At 43.6% G+C, this 23,048-nt stretch overlaps 1 protein-coding gene across 2 annotated transcripts; it reads right to left on the bottom strand.

Annotated features, from left to right (window-relative positions):
• Nucleotides 1-796: 796 nt before the first annotated feature.
• TRIB2 (tribbles pseudokinase 2) lies at nt 797-22,217 on the bottom strand. 2 transcript variants are annotated; one of them, XM_032683344.1, is made up of 4 exons: nt 21,939-22,217; nt 20,331-20,749; nt 16,050-16,342; nt 797-3,148 (listed from the first exon to the last, which is right to left on the bottom strand). In XM_032683344.1, exons 2-4 carry the CDS (start codon nt 20,598-20,600, stop codon nt 2,680-2,682), a joined length of 1,032 nt encoding a protein of 343 aa, XP_032539235.1. In that variant the 5' UTR covers nt 20,601-20,749; nt 21,939-22,217; the 3' UTR covers nt 797-2,679. The 2 variants fall into 2 exon arrangements, with proteins under 2 accessions (XP_032539235.1, XP_032539234.1); XM_032683343.1 differs by lacking the exon at nt 21,939-22,217 and adding an exon at nt 21,646-21,713.
• Nucleotides 22,218-23,048: the final 831 nt, after the last annotated feature.

Raw genomic sequence — 23,048 nt, 5'->3', positions numbered from 1 at the left:
TAATCAACAGTCTTAATTCTCAACCTACCAACTCAATTATCAATGCATTGAATCACCTAGGATGAAATCACATAGCACAAAGTTAGCCAGACTGACAGTAAACACTGTGTTAGCAGTTTTGGTGCAATACTCTTGCACGGGGGAGGTTTAGGGCTCTAGGGTTTCTTTAGGGGTAATTGTCAGCCACCCTTAGATTTTTCAAACTATAAAAGTGCTGAAAACAGCCTGCACAGTGGTTCAAATCAAAGCACAGTTCAAATTGTCTTTTCTTAATGGATCAGAATTCATCTGTCCTGCCTCATATTCACAAAGCACGTTATTACCCTGCATGCACTTACAGATGATGTCACTATCTGCATCTTTTAATTGTTACTGAAGATGAGTGACGGAAACACAATCTGGCCTTAAACTAAAGACAGAAAATCAGGAGGTGCTAATTCAGATCCATCCTTTCTAGAATTGAGGTGCAAATGCAAGATGTACATAGCTCTGGCATTTTGAAAAGTGCAAGTGCCAGCTCGCTCCATTTTGGTATCTGTTCGCTGGCCAAAGAGCCTCCCACCACCAAAGTTCTCATCACATTTCAATACCCTTCTTGAAAAGGTAACTGGGCTTGGGACAAGCCAAAATAAAACAAAATAAAGGCCAGTTTTATTCATAGCAAATGGTAAAATCTTTGATGAAAAGGTTTACAGTGTTACCTTGTAAATCCAAGTGCTAAGCTTGCTCAGATCACATGACTGGCAAGAACTTGTCAACAACCATCCGAGTGTAAGAACATCGTTCACCACTGATGTTTAGTTAAATATGCACAATTTTATTTATTGAAGAGATTAGGACAAAAACATTAAACCAAATACATGACAAAGCACCAGAGGCAGTAAAACCCCACCATGCACATCACCAATCTTTCCTCCTATAAGGTACTTACAAAGTAAAAAAAAGTCCTTCTTGACACAGCACCATCTTCAGAGTGTAAAAACATTACTCCTTTATATTCTTAGTTACCAAAATAGAACCAAGGCAGGTCAGCTGCAGCTAGCTTTGTCTCTTGATAAAGAACTGTGAAACATCCTCTTGAGAGTGGGACCATAACTTTCCTGCAAGGCAGGCAAATAGCATCCATACGTCAAATGCCAAGTAGCTGTACGCACATGCCACATACTATAATTAAGTACAAATTCAAGTAACATTTACATACTACAGAGTCCACATGTACCTACCCAAAAAACATGACCACTTCACAAAACGTATACAGGCAGTAATATCAGAACAACTGAGGTACTGGAAACACAAATATTTATGCCAAGAGATTTCAGTATCATACAGCAATATAAAAGCAGTAATAAAAACATTTGCCAGTCTAAATCAAATAAAGCTATCTAGAAAAAAAAAAAAAGAAGCTAAATAAAAAGTTATTTAGGGACAGAAATACCTGAACAGAAAAGAAGTGTGTTAACTACAGCATGTAACATGTCATCCCAAGTCAACCCGTAATTGAAGTACTGGCTTAATACATCACTACTGTGACATTTTCTTCAATAAATAGAATAAGTCTTGACAATACAAAAGGTGCATATTACTGTGTATGTTTCAAGAGGAATATCTGTAATATAAATGTTCAGCTTATTAATACCCTCTTATTTCTTAGTCTGGACATAAACAAAAATCAAAACCAAACAATTCTTTTCCCAAGTTGAAAGGAATTCAAAGAAAAAACCCACAATACTCTTCTTCAATAATAAAGAGCCCTCTATTTACATGTGGGCCAGTCAGGAAACAAGAGATTGGTTCTCAAAGACACGGTTAAGGGCTTTCTGCCCTCTCTAGTCATACACGTGCAGCATGGCAGATATGGAAGCCAGTATCTCATATCTTTAAAAAAAAAAATTATACAGTTTTCTTCTCCCCCCCCCCCCATTATAGCAGTAATGCATCTGGAAGTTCGAGTTATAATAGCTTCCTGCAACAAACCATTTGACACAAAACAGAACAGCCTGTTAAATGACAGTAACTTCCCCTTAAGGGAACAAAGCATTAAAATGTCATTTCCTGACAAGAATATTAAGTAGTTTATTTAGAAGAAATGAGTTGAAAATAGCTATCAAGAGACATGAACTGAAATTTTGTTTGTTTTTAGCACCCACTTTTCATGTCCGTCTTTGTGCACCTAATTTTTTTCTTATATTAATCCCATTAATTATTAGACATCTGATTAAAAAAAAATGTTAGCCAATTGTACTTTCCCTGAATAATGGCTGAAGTTAAATATCTAACAGTGCGATGCCAAGATGTGAGCTGAGGCAAAAAAGTTTCTATTTGTCGTGAGTTACCACTGTTTTTAATGGAACAGAAACAGGAGTGATACAGCTGCACCAAAATTGGCATGTGCAGTCTCCTTGGCTCCAAAAAGGTGAGAAGCTACAATTGCTCCATGCTGCCTTTTCTCCTCCAAATCAATCTAACCTGATAGCAAGCTCCCCCCACCCCCCCCAATCTGTCCCCATGCTACATTTGTTATATTAGCTCCTTGTGGAGGTTCCTTCTCAACCCAAGGACCTCTGAGTGTCTTTTGCTACCAAGCTAGGCTGATGCAGGATGTGATTTAACGTGGTCAGGAAGGGCTCCTTCATGTGTCCATCTCCAGGTTGTGTACCTTCTGAACACCAGTCTTTGTGCTCAGTTAAAGAATGGGTCCAAGTCTTCTTCCATGTTGACATCAGGCACCAGTTGATCTGATACTTCCTTAGCACCATATCCTGAATTCGATACATTAAAATCTGTAGAAAACCATGGATGGTCCAGAATTTCCTGTGAAGTCAGCCTTTCTGATGGCTCCCGACGCAGTATGCTACGTATGAGGCATTTTGCCTTGGGGGACAGAGTTTCTGGAATGTTAAACTGCCCACGACGGATCTTGCTGAAGAGGGAACTAGGCTCAATGTCATGGAAAGGATAGCGTCCAACTAGCATGGTATAAAGCATGACACCTAGACTCCATACGTCCGCCGCTTTGCCAGAGTAGCTGCCATTTGTGTTCAAGATCTCTGGACTCACATAGGCTGGGCATCCATGCTTATCAGAAAGAGAGTCATCATTTCCTCTTAAAATATAAGCATCTTCTAGGCTTTCCAATTTCACTCTAGTCCTGCGGGCAAAAAGAAAACCAAACCATCAAGGTAAGCAAACACCAAACACAAATTCCTGGCTGTTGCAATTACACGGTTACAATAGTCATACTCTACAAAATTCAACTACCACAGAAGTGAATCAGTTTAAAATCCCACTCGCAGCAGTTGTTACAAATAATTGATACCATCTCTTCCATACTGGCTAGAGATATTAGAGACATATAGGTAATATTGCCACACATACAGGTACAAGATTTCAAATACATTTATGTCCAGTAAACCCATTAACAAGGTCTTAAGAAGATGAAAGGAACTGCCGTATTCATGCATTTGGTTAATTTTAAATAGATGTGATTTCCAAAAGGAGATAGAAACCTTAAGACTTCTTCTGTGTTGGCTGCACTCTAATGCACCCATGTAGGAGTCATGCCCAAATACAAAACCAGCCCTAACTACACAGGATTATTTTGATACCTTCACATGCTGGCAAGCTGCTCCTTGCACCTGTAATTCCACAAGGTTTAACAGGAAAAAAATGGTCACTCTGACCCTAAATGATACCTCTAACCAACCAACATTTTTCTTTATCTCAGCATTAAGGAAGAGTAATTTTAACAGATTACAGTCTCCCCAGAGAGACCTCTGGGTAAAGGGAGATCAGGTGAGCTGAACACTGCCAAGATTAACAGCAAGCTTATCTATCCAGCTAAACCAGAAGAGCTCCTCATGTTGGAATGAACAGAGAAGCTAGCAGAGGACTTGCAAGGAGATGACAGGCATGCCTTATCTAGACTTCAAACTGCTGCCTGCAAAGCACTGTGAACTAGTCATTGTGCTGCAGTAATTATCTCTGCAAGACAATTTTCTTCCCTTATGGATATCTCACAGCAGCAGAAAAAGCGATGTAGAGCTGCTTGTCATAGCACTAGATGAACATAACCTTTCTTTCCTTTCAATTCTCACTGCTGGGGTCTCCATCTATACTTAAAAATCTGTCCCCATTGGAGGCATCCAAAGGATTACCAATTACCCTTTAAACTATTTGCCAGCAGTGGATGGTTTTGAGAACAGAATCACTACAGCGCAACAGGGCTTGTCCAGTGCCTCTGGATGGCAGTGACCTAACAGCAGTGCAGGTTTTCATTTCAATAACTTGGAATTGCAACTCAACTTTGGGTATTACTGTCCTCATCCCTCAACCCCACTGGTCTGTTACAATCAGCCTTAGCCCTGTGTCATGGCCATGTTTCCATACCACAGACATTCACAGGCAAGGACTGAACTTCATCCCAGAAAGCACAACTTCTGTCTCTTGACTAAAGTACATCATTTAACTGGCACTAAAACAAACAAGGAGAGCCCTGTTTCTTAAATGCTCACTGAAGACAAGATTGCTTAGACTTGAGCTCCAAAAGACATCTCGGCCAGCTTTGCCTTAGACTTGGTTCCAGGGCAGCTCAGCCCTATCTTCTTTGAACCAACAGAAAAGCATTTTACTCCATGGAGTACTCCAGAGGCAACTGTGCCATAAACTCTCATAACACTTGGACCTTTTCAACAGCTAGAGACGTTTACTAGCAGAGGTGAAAGCCCCTCTGGCAACATGCCCCAAATGAGGAGTCATTAATACAAAATTCAGAATACCTGCCTCCCAAGCACAGTGTGTCAGGGCAGCTCCTTCCCTCCTTAAATAGGCCAATGCTTGCTCCTCCAGTTCCATGCTGATGGGCTTTGCTCAACACACCTGCTTCCTCATTAATTACCCACTGCCAGTCTAACAGCACTTCTGGTCGTGGACAATCCCCTCATTAGCACCCAAACAATACTTTACAGCAGCAATACCTCACACAGGAAGCTGGCTGCAAGGAGAATCTTAACTACAATTACCAAGACCACAGCAATTTCCCTCTGTACAGAGCTCAGAGGGTCCACAACAGGAGATTGACTAGAGAAGAGTCCTTTCACGGTGCTCAGCTTCGACGTGTTCCTGCACCTGTACAGCGCAGGGAGAGCAGCAAGGAGAAACGCCCAGAGGAAAAAAGCATGCCAAGGAGGGCAGAGAACAGAGAGGAGGAAATGAAAGGGAAGACAGGGACATGAGCTGTGGTTCCACTTGCATTGCCCACCTCAGTTTTTCCATAGAAAAGCATGTGTAGCAATAAAACAGTGAGGCCAGCTACTCAAACATGCATTAAGTCACTGAACTGCCAGACAGGAAAGCATCAACTCACTCCTGCTAACTAACAGAAGCAGAACACACACAGGGAGCAGGGCAGAGCATGCTATTTATAAACAACTTCCAAGAGGGAGTTCACCCCACACACACTCGCTCCTCTGCCATCCCCATGTCAACAGCGCAGGGAAATGTTGTTTACTTTCCTATCCTGTTTTACATTTCTGGGAGTTGCCAAAGAATTTAGAAAAACAGTTCAATGAGAAGCTTTTATATTACATAAAATTATTGGAATTCCCTAATCTCTCATTTTTTACAATGGACATGGTACAGAACCATAGAGAGCAGATTGTAAGGTGTGTCAAAAAATTCATCTTTTCTCCGAGAGGAGAAATAATTTCTTGATAATAAAAAAGAAGCAGCACACAAAAGCCATAGCCTCATCTTGCTTTCCTTGCAAGGTGCTGCAGCCTCCATGCATGCTACAGCAGGTTTTGTTTAAGCAAGCAAATGGAACAACAGCTGGCCCTTATCTGCCTGCTCCTCAGTAAGCTGTGGCCAAATGAAGAAAATACTCAAACCAGGTTTTTCATCCTGCCAAGCTGACAGGCTTTGAGGAAACAAAAGGTCCCAAATTAAACAAAAACAAAGCCTTCACTCCTCATCCTCAGACCCCACACCCTCGCCCAGAAACACCCTTGTGCGTAAGGTGAAAGTGGTGAAATGGCTCCTCTGCAACCAGCGCAAGTACAGCACTGAGCACGCATCTCCCTCACAAACTGCAGGGCCTGCATCTCCTGAGCACATAATGCCAGGTGCACGGCCTCAGTGTGACTTTCTCCCTTCCCAATTACACCCAGAAGCAACTCGGGTATCCAGAGTTTCATTTGTAAGGTCCGGTGTCTTTGCATTAGGTGACAATACCGGTTTGCCATCCTTACAGCAAGGAGAGCACAGGAGTACAGGAAGTGCCGGCCGGCACCATGGCTCGCCGGCTTGGCAGAGCTGGTAACAGAAAGCACTCCCGAGATGGTTCTGACAAGGGCCGTGGCTCAGCTCTGCCAGCGCCCCTCACCACCAGCCAGCACTGTAACTCCAGCCCATTTTCACCAGAGACAGACAACTTCACCCACTTCAGCCTCGCATGAGGAACACTCTGTATGGTACTACAACCGGGCATCGTGCAGGTGTAAATGGTAAGGATCACCACCCTCTTAACACTCATTTCACATTTTTTCAGGCAATCAAAAAGGAGCAGCCTGGCTCAGGAGCTGCTATTTCCCACTGTGCAGCACCCATCTCTGTGAGAAACAGCTTCCAGCTCTGGCTGGCCTTCCCTTCCTCCACACTTCAAGTATTACCTAAAAGAGCTGTTTTCTACAAGCTAGAGAGCTTTTTTTTTTTTTTAAGAGCAGAGGGGAGTGTGGAGGGGAATGGGAAACAGAAGATTCTGAAGTCTAAATACACAGAAATGCAGAGACATGCTGAATGAGATGCAATCTCTCTCTCCCCCACATGCTCTCCCTCAGAGGAAGCACTGAAATCAAGTACCTAGGGAAAAGAATAAAAGCCAACAACAACAAACAGACCCTGAAAACTGCAAGTAGATTCTGAGAATAAGAACCTCCACAGCAAAGGGTGCAGAGTGCATCCAATTGTAGATTAACCAGACAATGCTAAATTTGACATTTGCTAGGCAAGGGACAGACAAAAACAAACATGAAGATGTGAAATCACAATCACCTTTGAAGTGCCTCCCATCACAGCGCAGAAAAAGGACAAACAAAAATAATTCTTTTTTAAAGTCACTTTTCTAAAAAACCCTAATTCTCTAAATAATTAACTCATATTAGTTAACTGAACAACCTCTACAAGAAAAAAGGTTTTCCAAAAGCACCAGCATTTGAGTCCGACAAACAGTTGCAACAAAACTAATCCCTAAAGTTCAAATGTAAACTACTGCTACAGCCGGATGAGAATCACTTTGTACACACACTGTAGGGCAACAAAGACTTCTGTCAAGGCTTACGTAATTATAGTACATAATTTCAAGTTTTAATGCAGACCCTGAATAAGCACTTGGAAAAAGAGCATTATGCATCTATCAGATCATTGATAAAACACTGCATTAGTCTAATGCATTAAAAAAAAAATACGACCCTGAATCATGGCTATTTAAAAAGGGGAAGCTATTCTGCCTATGAATGCTTTCCCATTACTGGTGAATGAAACCACAGAAGTGCAATCAGAGGGCAGCAGCAGCACTCGGACGGGAAATGCGTCTTTGTCCCCATAGAAACCGTCAGGGAAACCCATGAAAAACAATACCACTCTGAGTTTCTTATCAATATGCCATTCATTACTTGACTGCATTCAGACTTTGCTCTTCAGTAATGTAACAAAACCTAATCAATTAAACGTCTTCCAGAAGATTCTTCAATGCAACCTCCTGAGTTAGCACCATCTCTGGCTTTGTTGCGTGTCCTACACTTTTTTCCGACTGATTCACATTATTCCTCCCTATAGAGCTTAGGGACTACTGGCAAACTGCTATCCTGCCTTTTGACACTGAAGCCAGGGCTGTAAGAATCCAGCATTCACACCTGGTCTCCAAAAGAAAACAAAATTTCCATACCAAAATTAATGGAATTATTCAGAGGGCTCTAAGCTCATAAGGCAGGAGAAAAAAAAAAAATAAATCTGAAACATTTAAAGCAAAGATATCAACTGATAGTCTGAGTTTTTCAGAGGAAAATACAATCTCCATTGCATTGAATAGGCCATCAGTAGTAAACGAGCCTGTGCCTGAATCAATTAAAGCAGTTGCTTCTAGTCTGTTCCCAAAGCCATCTGTATAAGAAATAACACCTGAACCAAAGCTGAGCCACTGTAACCGTTTTGGGAACACTAACTTGCAGACCAGACCCACAATTTTCACACAGTAAGACTCCCCATATGACAGTTGCGTTGGGAGGAGACTGAAGGAGCCATCCTACTATAGACACTCCCGGTACATCATCCACTTGTTACTCAGGCTGGGTCAAATAAGATGATCCAGATTTACAGATTCTATGCAGACTCCAGAGACCAAGGAAAAACCGTCACCGCCACCTGAATTTGCATTTTATTATAATTGCAAGTAAATATAAAAGGGCAATTTCTAAAGGTGCCTCACAATATTCCCCTTACACATAAAAACTGAAGGCATTCAAGCAGTGTTATCTCATATTTCAACACTACTCTGACTGAGGCCAGGAATGTCTTTCCCTAGGTAGAGGCACTCATGCCATTGACTGCCCAATAGACCAGGGATTGCTCCTATGTGGCCAATAATTCACAAGTCATTTAATCAAGGTCAGTTGCTCACACCCCACCATAAAGACGAGATGAGCATTTACACAATTAGAGTCACAAGGAGAGAAAAAAAAAAAAAAAGAAGCTTGACATTGGAAAGTTATCTGTTGCTACTTGATTTTTTTTTTTTTAAACTAAGGGAATCTCTCCTAAATAATGCAGAAGTAGGCTGCCATCAGGGAACCAGTGAGACAGCAAAGGCAGCTAACGAAACCCTGAGCAGATGATTTGCAGCTTGGTGTGAGGACTTGTTCTGAACTCACAACTACCCATCTCCTCCTGGGGCGGCAAGGCTCACAGGATCGGCGGGGGGGTGCTATGCCATCAATTTAAATCCTGCTCCTTTCACCAAAAGATCCCTTTCCAATTCGTAACAGCACAGAGCATAAGAGTTCACCACACAACATCCTACACAACTTCAGGGAAGAAAAAAACCAAATGCTGCACAAAGGCTGTCAGACAAACAGTCTCTTGCATAATGAAACAGGCTCAAGGATATGTTTCGAAAGACAACAGGGACTTGAAGGCAGCACAGGTTTACAGGATGAACCTTGTTCCTAAGGGAAGATTCCTTCACTGGTACTTCCACAGAATGAGGAAGCCTCTAAAAATTACATCTTCCCCACCCTTCCTCCACAGGGATGCTTATCAGCACACTCAGTCCTGCCCGCACCCCCTTCCTGACATGCAGTACCCAGCAACTTAGAGCTTTTAACTTGTTTTGTTTTTTTTTTTCCCTACAGAATTCCACTTAAAAATACTCTGACGCACCTCCAGGAAGAGTTGGTGCCCCCAAAGACCTCAGCTTTATAACACTCAAATAGGATTACTGGGAACAGCCTGTCCTGTATGCCACATACTGCATTTCTTTCATGCCATTATTGCCTAAGGAGAAAACATGTTCCCCAGAAAGTAGGTAGGGTAGTGATGTGTGTGTTGGGGTGCAGATTCTCAAATCCAATGGAGATCCTTCCACAGAGGGGCTTGGTTACAATATTCTGAGCAGTCCACTTTTTGATAAGCATCTGGCTCAGGGCAGCTACTTCACCACCTCACTGTTATCTTTTTAGATTGCATTGGAGATCAGAGCTTTAAAAGGCTATGCTGTCAACCATATGCCACGTTCACCATCTTTTCTAGGTCTTTTCATATGACACATAATGAAGCTCCAAAGGGAGGGAAAGGAGACCACAATTTTATTTTCTTAACATAATCAAATGTTGTGAAAACGGCCCTGCACTTTCTGAGCCTGTGACGGGTGCTCAGCATCTCTAAGACAGAACCACGCCATTATTTCACAACCTTACTGAAAACCTTTTGCTTAGATGTCTGCAACCCTGTCTCCAAGCAATTCACATCTACCAAAAAGCAGGTGCTTAAGATTAAATAAGCCCCAGGTTGGCTCCTGTTTACAATCTCCACCTTTCCTCTCCTTCTCCAGTCTGAAGCAATCTCCCAGTGCGATAACGGCAGCAGAAGAATTTCCCTCTGACAACCCAGTGCAGCCATGCCTAGCCGGGTTTCTGTCTCGATTCCTCAGCCCCAGCACAGACATCCTCAGTCTCCACTCATAAGTTAACATGGAGTACTTTGCACCACGTCTATGGATGGAGGTTTTCAAGTCTTCAAAATGAACCCCAGCTGTTGAACCCAATTTGAGATGTCCTAAAACACATCTACTTCCAGGGACTACAAAGCATCTTTTATTAGAGAGATCAATCCTGTCATGGGCATCTCAGGACAGCATCCAACCATGACAGCCAACACATAACAGCATTCAGTCTGAACTGAGAAAGTGAAGAAGAAAAGACATGAAGAAGAAACTGAACCACATATCAAAGGATAGCACGGTCCAGGTGTAAAACCTCCTGCAAACTCTACCATTGGGTACAACAGCAAAGGTTCTTTCCACTCATTGTCTCACTGAAGGGCCTTGAGCTGACTCAAGGTCCATTTGAGCTCAGTCCTCATCACAGAGCCAGCCAATTTTCCCTTTAATTTACAACCTTAGGTGCAACACTTAATCTCCATTGCTATCTATGCCCTCAGGAGGAGAGTTAAGCACTTCACAGGGCTGGTGTGATGTTCAGCATCTGCAGACAGCTTACCTCTTGCATCCGGCTGGGAAGGGCACTACACACCCAACAAATCCAAAATGCTCCCAGGAACATAGTGAGAAAACAGAGACTTAGTAACGAAACCACATAAAGGCAAAAGGGGGCACGAACCCTCCAGTGGAAAACAGTTGTGCAACAACTTCATCTTCTATCCTAAGCTTGACAGCAGAGATTTGCTGCCTGTGAAGAAATTCGCCTTCCTCCCCATATTCTAAGAATAATAATTTCTGGTTTGAAATCTGATCTGTGACTCTCCACTGTTGGAGAAAGTGCACTCTTTGGTCCTGTGGCTCCATTCAGGGTAGTGCTTAAATGATAACACAGATGAAGACTGTTTTTATTTCTAAATCTTCTGGTATTTAAAGAGCACTATTTTGTTTGATTTTCTTCTACTTAAGGACTCTCTTTCTAGGACTTAGACAAAGTGTTAGCTTACCTGTTATCTATGGAATTGTGAGGAAAACAGCAAGTTTTAACACCACAGTGAAAAAGCTGCTGATCACATCACAACTTGACAAATGCTGGGGAGGAAACTTACTATTAACTATAAGAAAATGAAAGGTCTTTGTGGAAAAAGGTTGATATATGCGTTTGTATTTTTTGTGGGATCAGGTTTGTATCATGAGGATTGCAAACAACATAACTAGGTCACCTAAAAGCATCATCCACTCAAAGCTGAGAAATTCTAGAGGAAAATGAAAAAATATTCTAGGAGAACCAAGTAAATATATTATGCTAACACAGGTTTCCTAAATTAGTGCACTGTACTGGCTGCATTCCCCTGGCACAGAGCAAAAAGTGTCAAATTGTATTTATTTTTATTGAATCCCACCTGCCTTATATTTACTCAAAGAATACAGGAAAATTACAATATCTAAATACCAAAATTATTTTAATTTTCCCTTCAACAAGTATGATGAATGTACAAGGTCTTTAAGCTTCAAATATTACGACAGCTAATATTTTAATATAATTAAAGGCTTAAAAATGCACTAAAGAAATTAATAATTCCCTGACAGCAGAAATGTTCTTGTATTAAGCAAACCACTGAAACAACCAACACTGAAATGCTTCATTTAATTCTGAGATCTTTGAGGTGGCTCTTTCTAAAGCGTCTGCTATGTATCAAACTGATGAGCTGCTTTATTAGCTATATACTGTGTATAGTGTTATTTTTAGCATAACCCAAAAAAACCTGCCCATTCTGCAACATCATTATGGGACACCAGCCAGGAGAAGGGTATAGTTGCTTTGCCCAAGGGCCTACTATGACGATAGGCTGTACACGGAAAACAGCAAATACCATGCCATGAACACAGAAAAAATACTCCAAAGCAAGAGCCTCCTAACATCAACACTGACCTGGCCTAATACCCAGGACAAAAAATAATTAACAACATGACTGGAAGCAGAAAACACACAAGACCACATGTTTTATCATAGCTCATCTCCACTGTTTTGGATTCCAGTTTTATTTTGAAGTCTAAGGTCACAATTTTTGAAGTATTCAAATATCTTAGAGGTACTTTGGAAAGTCTGTTGAGACTCAGCATGGCAAGTCAGTGTTGTTTTCCAGACTTTCAGTGTTCTGGAAGTCACTACACTCACTTAATGGATGTGCTGCTGCTTCCTAACCCAGTCTTACAAAACATTTCCAGCCATGCTGTAATGTCTTAGAATTTCTGCTTCAAGATCAGCTGTAGGTTTATGGAATTTAACTCTGAAATTTCAATACTACAAGACTGGTGATTTCACCTATAGCTTTCAAAGGGATCTACAGACACATCTCCCTCTAAAAACCACAACCACCCAACCTTTTATACAAAACAGAAAACCCATGTAGCAACAGCACACATCATTTTCATGGAATGCAATTTACCATATCTTAAAACTTCCTGCAGTTCAGGATTTAAAGAAGCTATAAATTACTTTGAAATACAGACAAATTGTTTCTGCTTCCACACTGGAATTTTGAATTTCATTTTAAGTGCTGATGTACTTACACATGTGCAGTAGTGTAACACACCATCACAGTCCATCTTTGATTTAGCACATTAAAAGAATGTCACTAGTAAGACCAAGACCCCTACAAAATGCTCAGTGCTACCAGCCTCCAAAAATACTTTATTCCACCTTCTTACCTCCCAGTTCATTACAAACAACCCAAGGCACAGTGATTTGCAACATCCAAATAACATGCATTCTTAGCAGTGACATCAGTTGAAGCAAAGAGCACTCATGTTGCTGCTAGATCAGGAGCCTGAATCTTTGCAAATTCCTGCTGTAATTTAGATAATAGGAATGGGGTAGAAAGAGTTTCAACACTGCATGCACCCACCTAAAAAACTCCAGGAGTTCTGTTTTTATACTGAACTACCAGGATATCATTAGGATCAATGGAAGGAGATGTACTAAGAAATGCTTTAATTGATTTTCTTTTTTAAACAAATGGAACTGCTTCCATATATCCCTCACATTCCCTCTGGTTTCTCCAGTCTGGTAGCTCTCAGCCAAGAGCAGACAAGCATCTTACAAAACAAAAAAAATAAAAGCAGCAAGTTTTCCATTCATGTGCTGCCTGCATGCTGGATTTCCCATCTTTTTTTCTACCAAAATAAAAGCTGTGAGAGTCTTCAAGACGAGAAAGCTTCAAAGTGGTAGGCATCTAAAGTGAACTGCAGAAAAACAGCCATGAAGAAATAGGAAAAGAACTACTAAGAAAGAACTCCACTAAAGAGCAGGTAACACACAGCAGCAGAGTTCACATACACTTCTCAAAACATCATTTTGATCTTTTTCCCACTCCTTGGTTCATTACAAGTACCAAAGAGCAAGGGATGGTGCAGTGGCCATCCCCTAGGCACTGCTGATGACAGCAGCTCCTGAAGGGTAGGCTCCTTGGCACACAGGTAATCTCACCAGCACCAGCAGCCTCAGGGAGACATGAGCTTGGAGGGGTGCAAGCAACACACAAACACCTCTGTGAACTCCGAAGGACCAGGGAGATTTTTCAGCCTAAATATAGCAGCAGATTGAAAGTGATGACTGATTACAGTCTGATGATCAGAGCATGTGAAAAAAGACAGTCACTGCTCTTTGGTTCTATTTCTATCTCACATTTCATCTGTGTTTATTTAGCAGAGAAAGGATTACAATACCTCTCTACTTACAAACCAACATTACATCCAGAAGAAAACCGCATTATGATTATCTTAAAAATAACTGGCAAGTCCTATTTGACCTTTAAAGCATATTATTGTATAATTAGAAGACTGTACTCCAAAGTGAGTAACTGTGTGATTTTGCAGAGGACAGTTACGTTAAAAACATTCATAAAGGCCAACACTGCTATTATAGTACACACCACTTTTCTTGGGTGGCTGAAGGATTTGGCCCTATGCCTCATGTTGCATTCAGTTCCTAGTAAGCAGCAGGGTAGGAGCTCAACTGTATTCAGCACAGGCCCACGTCTGCTCCCACTGCACTGCTCTGAGCTCATGCTGCCTTCCCTTGGAGGAGCTTTTCCAAGTCCTGTTCTTCATGCAAAACCACACAAGTTTACGTATATCCCCAGGAAAAAAAAAAAATCCACCATAACGTTAGGACATTATCAGCTACAATAGAAAACAATTCCTCCCTAAACTGTTTTGTACAAGTTTCCTTCTTATCTTCATCAGAGGTGCTATAATGGTGCTTAATTATTAAACCGGGGAGTAAAAGTTGTGAAAATACAGTTTACATCTATCCACTCTGCATTTCGCTATGAATGGACATTAAGCTCGTTTTCTTTCAGGCTTTTTTATTTGAAAAGGATGAAAGGGTAATCATATATATCAGGTCTGTGGTAGAAAAATAAGGAATAGCTATTTGCTTTGCAGAGAATCATCTGAACTGAATTAAGGAATGAAAATGTTTTTTATTTTTCAGTCCACAAATAGATTAAAAGGAGAAGTCTATTTTGCAAAACTCAGCTTGCTATAAAATTTAAGTAGAGAATATTTAAACCTGATAGATGGTTGCCATTTTTATATTAGGCCAGGAACTTCTCTTTCCTGAATTAATTATGTATTAGTTTTTTCTAATTTTTGGATCACAGACTTCCTGTGATTGTAGAAAACTTATCTGCCTTGGCTGTTGCTTATAACTTCCCCAAACAGCCCCAACTGGAATTAATATGCACTGATTATTTGTAACAAAGCTCTCCAGAACATTCATTTCATTCTGCAGCAATGTGAACAAGTTTTTGGACAATTTATAGAATTTAATTAAAAGGGTAAAACACTTCCCCAACACCTACCAAGAGATGAAGAAGAATAAAGGTAGGTTCTGCCCCCCATTTAGTTTCCTTTTTTTTTTTTTTTTTGTAATGGTCATCTTACAATTTAATCCCTCTGTCAAAGTCTGACATTACTCTGTTTATTACTGATACTTTGTGTGGAAGTTGCAAGTAAATTTATCAACCAAAACAAAGAAAATGGGTAGCCACAAATAAAGAGATGGTAAGTTCCACAGGTACAACAGTATAGCTACAGCTCCACACCAGAAATGGCACTTCAATACACCAAGAGCATCCATTTCTTCTTTCCCTGTCTTCCCATACTCCTTCCCCAAATCACTTATACAGGAGGGTGTGCAGGGAGACATTTTTTATTCAAAAAAAAAAAAAAGATAGTTCCCCAAGTACCACAACAGCTGATACTGCAAACAAGCACCCAGCAAGGCAGTTTTTAGTCTTAGTATGATTACTGACCACATAGTACTCTTAGAAGCAGCCTCCAGACCCTTCCAGCATGGAAAATAAGAAGCTGTCCTCAAAGCAGTCCTACAAAGAATACTTGGCTATTCTTCCTTTTCATGCCTCCTCACTGAAATGAGACATTTCAGTCCCTCATCCTCTTTAACATACTGGATCTTATGCTCTGTTCCTCTTTTAACACCAGCAGCATTTATGACAGCTCAGCTCTTGCACCAGACATCCATTCAGAGCCTTCCTCCAGGAAACCTCTCCTCCTTAGGAATGAGGGTACTCCTTACGTGGAGATTCATAGGCCAAGCACTGATGCAAATATCAGTCTATACTTACTTTACTCCAAAACCTAAGCCGGAAGGTAAAATGGCACATCCATCCCATGATCAGGTTGCAAAGGAAAATAAAGGGTACCACAAACTAATGGGACAGCGACAATGAAGGGCACAATGTCCTACAGCTCTGAATATCTGACCTCGGGCACCCTCTGACAAGTTTACGACCTGTAAACTAAGGGAGACTCTTACCTTTCTTCATCTTTGAAAATAAACTTTCGCAGCTTGAGATCTCGCAGTACCAGTCCACCATCATGGCAGTGTGCAACAGCAGAAGCTATTTGATAGAAGAGTTTGGCTGCCTCCTCTTCTTTAAGCTTCTTGCAGGTACGAACAAACGAATGCATGTCCCCATAGCTCCTTTCAAAGAACACATACGCTTTTGTCTCCCCAAGAATTATTTCAGTAATTTGGTTGATATTTTTATGTGCAGGCAGACAAAAACATGGTGCTAATAACTCCTGGTAGCAGCCAATATCAAACACCTGCAGAACAATGACAGTAAAGCCAGGGTTAGCAACGTGAAGGACGGTGAAGTCATGGTACATCTAATTCTATTAACAGAACCATCTCTAAGTACAATTTAGGCTGCTGCTGAAACTGCACCGATGTAAACAGGATGTCACAAGCTCACGGTCCTGAGGACAAGACAAAACAGACTGTACAACCCCACAAAAAAGATACTCGTAATCTTGACAGGAAAGGCTAGTCTTCAAAACTGGTAGCAAGCATAGTTTCATCAGCTAACAGATGATGAAACTAAGAATGTAATCTAAATTAAGCTGTGAAGACCAGTGGTGCATAAGGGCAGTACTCAGAAGGAAACATGTTCATCTTTTGTTTTCCATCCAAACAAACTCATAGAAAATACAGCCAGCAGCTTTGTATTGAGAGAAGCTGTCACATTAAATCCACCCTGATACACATGCCTGCCTCTCTTGATTTTATTAACCCATTAAAGCCTTAAGGATTTTCAGCTTTAAAGCACCATCTATTGCTATTCCTATTTACTTCCTGCCTTTCATCTCTGACAAACAGCAAAGTCACTTTCACTTTCCAAGTCTCAGTTCCACAATGGCTGTTTATAAGATCAGAAGGACAACCCGGGAAATAGCTCTGCCTGTTGGAGCACAGTCAAACACCCTTCAAAAGGCAGAGACAAAACCACCCTGAACCCTCTGTATTTCAATCAAGTGCTCCATTAAAAGCAAAGTGTCCCTTTACTACTAAGTATGTTATCACTGATCTTATGAATGAGCTGTAAGAATTAAAAAAGCTGCTGGGAAACCCAAATAAAAAGTTATTATAATCTAGTGATGACGAATGAACCAGTATTTGAGTCAATTGAGAAAAGACCACATTACAAGAAAATGAAAGACTTCATTGAGAGTAATAGAAGTCAGTGTGCTAAAAGAGACTATGAGCAAAGTATCGATAGGAGTGACTTTTATTTTTAATTATACCTGATCCAGAGGACTACAAAGCAAGGAATTAGCATTTCCACCAGCATAAAAATTCGATTAATATGTAACTTACTCGTGGGTGTTTTGTTACTTTGGCAAAAAGAATTTAAGGTAGTCATGTGTTCTTTGAACGGAACATAAAAATGAAGAACTGGTATAGTTCTCTAACCACTGTTTTAAACTGCAATTGTTTTTTCTCTTTCTGTATTCTCACATTTGTGTACCAGTACCAGGTATTTGTATCCTCTCCAAGAAGCAAATCTCTCCTTGCTTTCTCTAAAGCCTTAAAAAGCTTTCAAAACTGAGGGAAAGAGACAGTTCAACCAAAATTTACCCAAGACTTCAAAACACAAGCCAATTAATGCTTCAGAGCACAATCCTAGCGAACTCCTTCCACAGTAAAGGACTCAAAACCCAGGAAACCAGGACACCCCCTCCTCACACATCTCCCCTCACCTCATACCTGTGCTGCCATACTCTGGCACAGGGAAAAACAGCCTTAAAGGCAGACTGCCAAACAGCCCCTGCACATTTTACTGGGAGAGGATTAGCACCGAGGCGTTCTGATGACATGGCGCACCAGGGACACAGAACCAGGGCAGAGAGGGGGTGTTGCTAAAATCCCTGGTGTGTAATTCATTCCAGAGGAGAATTCATTGACATTTGGATCTCAAAACTTGTAACTACTACATTGTAAGTGAATGGCTCTTCTACAAAGCAGCTGCTATAAAATAAAATTTAAGCAGGAACACTCATGCAGCTCAAACTCTCATGTGAAAAAAACTCTTTGCAGAATTCTCTGCTAACCAGATTATCCTGATGTAAATTAGTTACATTTTGTGGTTCTCAAACTATGTTAAATAAGTAGTTTTGGATATGTACCAGTACTGTGTTTGAAAGCGGGTAGACGGAAGCGCTATCATACTGCTACAGTCTCAAATACCTTTTATAAAGGGCTTCTTTGTATCCCAGCCTTTAAGATCCCTGGCCTCAATTCAGAAAATGTCTAATAAGCTGCAGTTTGATTTACTTCTCACTGGGAATTGGAAGTGAGAAGTTACCATTGTTTGGATGCCACAGAGTCTTGAAGCAAATAACGGCATCTGTACAGTCAGTGGGTGCAGCCAAATGCATCTTGAGAATCATCAGTATGTGTCTGTTATCCAACGCAATGTTTCTGCAAGCAATCTCTAAGAGCACCTTCAATAAGATACCAGAGAGTAGGTCTCTGCCGGTAGGCTACTTGACAAATAGTTTTCACGATACTGCAGGCATTTTAAAGCATGTATTAAATTAAGCCCAGTTTAGGACTGACAACTACGTGTTCACAAACTAGCAATTCAAGCTAAGATCGTATTTTTGGAGTACAGCTAGTAGTGCCTCGCACATATGGAAAAACTGATACTATTCAAATGTCAGGATCAGCTCAAAAACATACAGCTTAAAGGGAAGGGAAAAAAAATAACAGTCCACTCTTTCTGAGCTGCAGTTATGCTGTTCATACTGTTATCAAAACAGTGCCTTAATCCTGCAAACCAAACAGGAAACAAAGAAGTGCATAGCCCCCGCTTCACCACTTGCTATGCAAGTTCACCTAGAATTTCATGCAGAGCAGCAGCTTTGTGGGATCTGTTTATTTCATGAAAAGATGCCAGCGTCCTAGAGTGCAGCACTGTACTACTGCATCAAGCTGGGCTTTCATTCTCGAAATTCTCATGTTCTGTTTCAGTTTAGTAACAAAGCATTCAGTTCAGCAGGCAATATTAGTCCTTTGCAAAGTAAAGGGCCATTTTTACCCTAAATAATCACACAAAGTCCTATGTTTCCTTAACATCAGGTTTTATAACTCAATCAGTAAGCATATTTAAATCGCCCTCTGAACTCCAATCTTTACAAATAGCAAGCAGGAACAATTATTTTCACTTCTCTGCTACAGGCTAGTCTATAACTTTTTATGAATCAAGTATGAGAAAGTATGAAACAATCAGCAATACTATTATTAATCCCTGGAACACTAATAAGCTATAATACATCTACTTTTCCACCCTGCAGTTAGTTTGACACTAGAAATTTGCCAAATGGCACAATTCTGAGTTTTGGGAACAATACAAACACTACAGCATGTGCAGCAAGGTTGCAATTTGCTACGTAGTTATAAAAACTACTACTGCGTACTGCCTCAGTTTGCTGGACAGAAGTCTGGCTCACTACAGACAATGGGAATCACAATTTGGGAACAAAGGATAACATCCCCTCAGCTTGAAAAGAGAAAAACATCCCTCCACAGATGTGCACGTATGTGGGTTTCTTTTTCCCATAGCTCACCTTTGAACAGCAGGAGCAAATTGGGAGGAGGCAGAGAAAAGCCAGCAGGCTACAAAGAGTGGGACAGCTATTTTGTCTGCACTTCTAAAAACCGTAGGTGTGCGGGTTTTATTCTTGCTCAGTTGTGCAATGGGGGAGGATGCTGTTTGCAAACAACCTCCACCGTGAGAGAGCTCAGGCTGATTAATTAGATGTGGTTCTTCTTTTTTTTAAATCACTTTTAAGACAAAGCTGATGGCAATCTGCCCTTCGCCCTCAGTTTCTCCATCCTCTTCCATACCCCAATTCACAGAATCGGGGTCAGGAAAAAAACCGCGGAAGCCAGCAGGTCGCAACACCTTAAAACTAGCTGGGGATTCCCTACTCCATTTTGAAAAGTGAGAGCGGAGAAGATGAGGCTTTCGCCTAATCTGAACTCACGTTAAAACCTATTTCAAAAACGGCTATTTCCAGAACAATATCCCCGGGGCAGAAGGCAGATCTGGCTCTGGGCCACCGCTATAACGTGGCTATTGTCTGGAGAGAGGGAAAAGTTACAGGATGCGCCTTTAATCCTGTCGCCCTGCCTTTTGTTTCTCCAATGTTCAATAACTGAGGTATACGGCCGTGCTCGCCCTCCTGAGAGGTACGGGAAACCCACGCGCGACAGCGGCGAACCAGGGGGGAGAACAAGGAGAAGCATTACCTTGCAAACCAGCTCTTCGCCACTGTGCAGATGTACGGCTCGGAAAACGTGGTCTCCCTCGAGAGGCTCCAACAATAAGTATTTCCCGATGCAAGAAACGCAATGCGACAAGTTCGGGGTCTCTGGCGGGCTCGGCGAGCCTAGATTCGGGCTAAAACTCTGGCTTGGCTCGATGGACCGTATGGACGAGAGCTCCTCAAAATCCTGGGTTTTATTCCGCGGTCTCCCATATCGTGCTATCGTGATAGGGGTTGACCTTTGTATGTTCATGAGTATGGAGAAGACCAGCCGAGACGCTGCACCGGAGCCCTGGCGTGGAGCGCGGTTCCTCGCCCGTCCAGCTGCGGCTGCCTTTGTGTGGCGGGGGGGGCGGGAGCGGGAGCGCGGCGGCGGCGGGCGACCAGCCTCAGCGCCGCGTCCTGGGCACAGGGAGAGAGCGCTCAGCCCGCGGCCCTTTGTTCCCGCCGCCGGCCGGGCGCGCAGCGGCGCGGAGCGGAGCAGCGCGGCGGCGGGGCAGCGGCGCCGGGCACCGGGGAGGAGAGGAAAGGGAAGGACAGAAGACAAGGGGGCGGCGCGGGGCGGCGTGGCCGGGGCTCGGCGGCCGCCGCTCCCGCGGGTCGCGCAGCGCGGGCGGTAACAAAAGGTCGGTAGCGCGGTGCGCGCAGCGGGACCCTCCTTCCGCTCCCCTACGGCCCGGCAGCGCCGCGCTGCCGCGGCCCGGCTGTAGATGGCGCGGGAGCCTCGCCGCTGGCGCCCGGAGCGCTCCGAGAATGCCCCGCGAAACAGCCAGGGAGCATGTAACTTAGGGGCCGACAAAGGAGAGGGACCGCGGCGGGAGGCTCGGCTGAGCCGCACCGGCACCGTAGGGACCCGGCGGAGCGCGGGGCAGCGCGCACCGCCTCGCTTCGCTCCGCGCCGGCGGAAAGGAGCGTGCTGCCGCGACAGAACAAAAAGTGCAACCAGGGAATAGGAGAGCGCTCCCACGCTCCCCCTGCGCAGCGGATTTGTGAGCAGGGGCTCCCTGCCTTCGCCGCGTTCAATCGGGTTCCCGCACAAAGAAAAGAAAAACCAGGGCGGCGAGAAGGGGCCGAGTTCTTACTCCAGGGGTTGGGAGGGCGACAGGCGAAAGGCCATGGGGGGCACTCAGTTGGAGTCGCTTAAAAAAATAAATGCAGGGAGCAGATTTTGTTTGATTTTTTGTTTTCCGCTTTTAGGGGGGGGGGGTGTAGGACAAGGGGAGGAGGAGAGGGGTGGCCGCGCCGCTCCCCTCCACCGAGGCACCGTCTCCCCCCACGACGTATCGGTGACTACTTACGTGGCGGGGACGCTGGCTGCCTCCGTGCTCGCTGCCGGCCGCCGCACGCCCGCACGGTGCCCAGCGCGCAGCCCGACTGCCCTGCCGCCGCGCCCGCCCCGGCCCGGCCCGGCCCGGCCCCGCCGCCCACCGCGCCGCGCCCCGCCCCGGCCGCCGCGCCCCGCCCCGCCACCGCCCTCCGCGCCCGCCGCGCTCGGGGTAAACAAGGTGAGACGTCCTTCCGCAGCCCCCCGAGCCCCCGGCTGGGCTCGGGGGTGGCCCGCCGGGTCAGGGCTCTCGGTGTGTGCGTGTACGGGGGTGTGCGTGTTCACCAGCGCTGTGATGCTGGCTGCGGCTCCCCCGCTGACACAGCTCCGGCAGGTCCAGCCTCCTGAGGGATTGCTCTTGCGGTTGGGTCTGAGATGCTTTTGTTAATTTTAATGTAAAAAAAAAAAATAGGAATAAAGACAATGGTATAGTCGCCCCTAAAAGCAGAGTCCGCCGCGCCGCCGGGCTCGGGGCCGGTGCAGTGTCGCGTGTGCGGGCCGGCTTTTTTTTCTCAATGAAGCAATCGGTTTTTTCCGGCCAGCGCCGGTCCCCGCGTAGTTAGGGGAGCATAAGGGGTTGTTTCCCGGTGCTGTCGGGTGGGAGGAGTTCTCCCGGCTCCAGACTTGTCTTAATCCGTCCCAAACTTAAAAGGGGGGTGGGACGAGGTGATGGAGGGACGAGTGGGAGACAAGGGGAAAACGTAAACCTTTTCACAGAAAAAGCCATGAATGAGGTCGGTTTGTCTCCGCCCAGCACCACTGCAGGCTGCTGTTTGTTTTTTGTTTTTTTTTTTTACTCTGTCTCCTTTTGTTTAAATAACAGGAGTTTGGACATATATTAAAGTTTGATGAGCGGCTCCCTGAACTTCTAACGAACCTGACATTTAGTCCCTAGTTTTTGTATGGGTGTTGGTGGTTAATTCCTTTAAAACAAAAACCGAAGAATAAAACCAAAAAACCCCAAACCCAAACCAAGCCAAATACTCACACCTCTTCCCCCCACTAAAAACAGAGAGGAAAAAAAAACCAAACAAACAAGACGGTAAGAAGAGAATAGGGCTGTGGGGAGAGCACAGCTCTGTCCTGCCTTTGCAGGGCAGTGTTGAGGGGACTGTTCATGTGTTGACTTCTCTTTTCCCACGTCTGCACAGGGGAAGATCAGAAATAGGAGAAGGGTTGTTTTGGGGTGAACACCCGCGGGTTTGGGTGATGCCTCTCTTCAAGGGATAGGAAAAAGTGAACGTGGTAATAATGAAATAACCCTGATGGACAAGGTTGTCCTGGACGTGCTTGCTTTGGGACAGAGAGAAATTCCTCTGAACAGGGCTCCAAAGAGGCTGTAGGGATTTTTCAGCCGGGGCTGGTGTTGGCAGGGGA

This window comes from Chiroxiphia lanceolata, chromosome 3, assembly GCF_009829145.1.
Source record: "Chiroxiphia lanceolata isolate bChiLan1 chromosome 3, bChiLan1.pri, whole genome shotgun sequence".
Taxonomy (NCBI): Eukaryota; Metazoa; Chordata; class Aves; order Passeriformes; family Pipridae; genus Chiroxiphia; species Chiroxiphia lanceolata.
The sequence above is the reverse complement of the archived record's forward strand: the minus strand, read 5'-3'. Positions and strand labels throughout refer to the sequence as shown.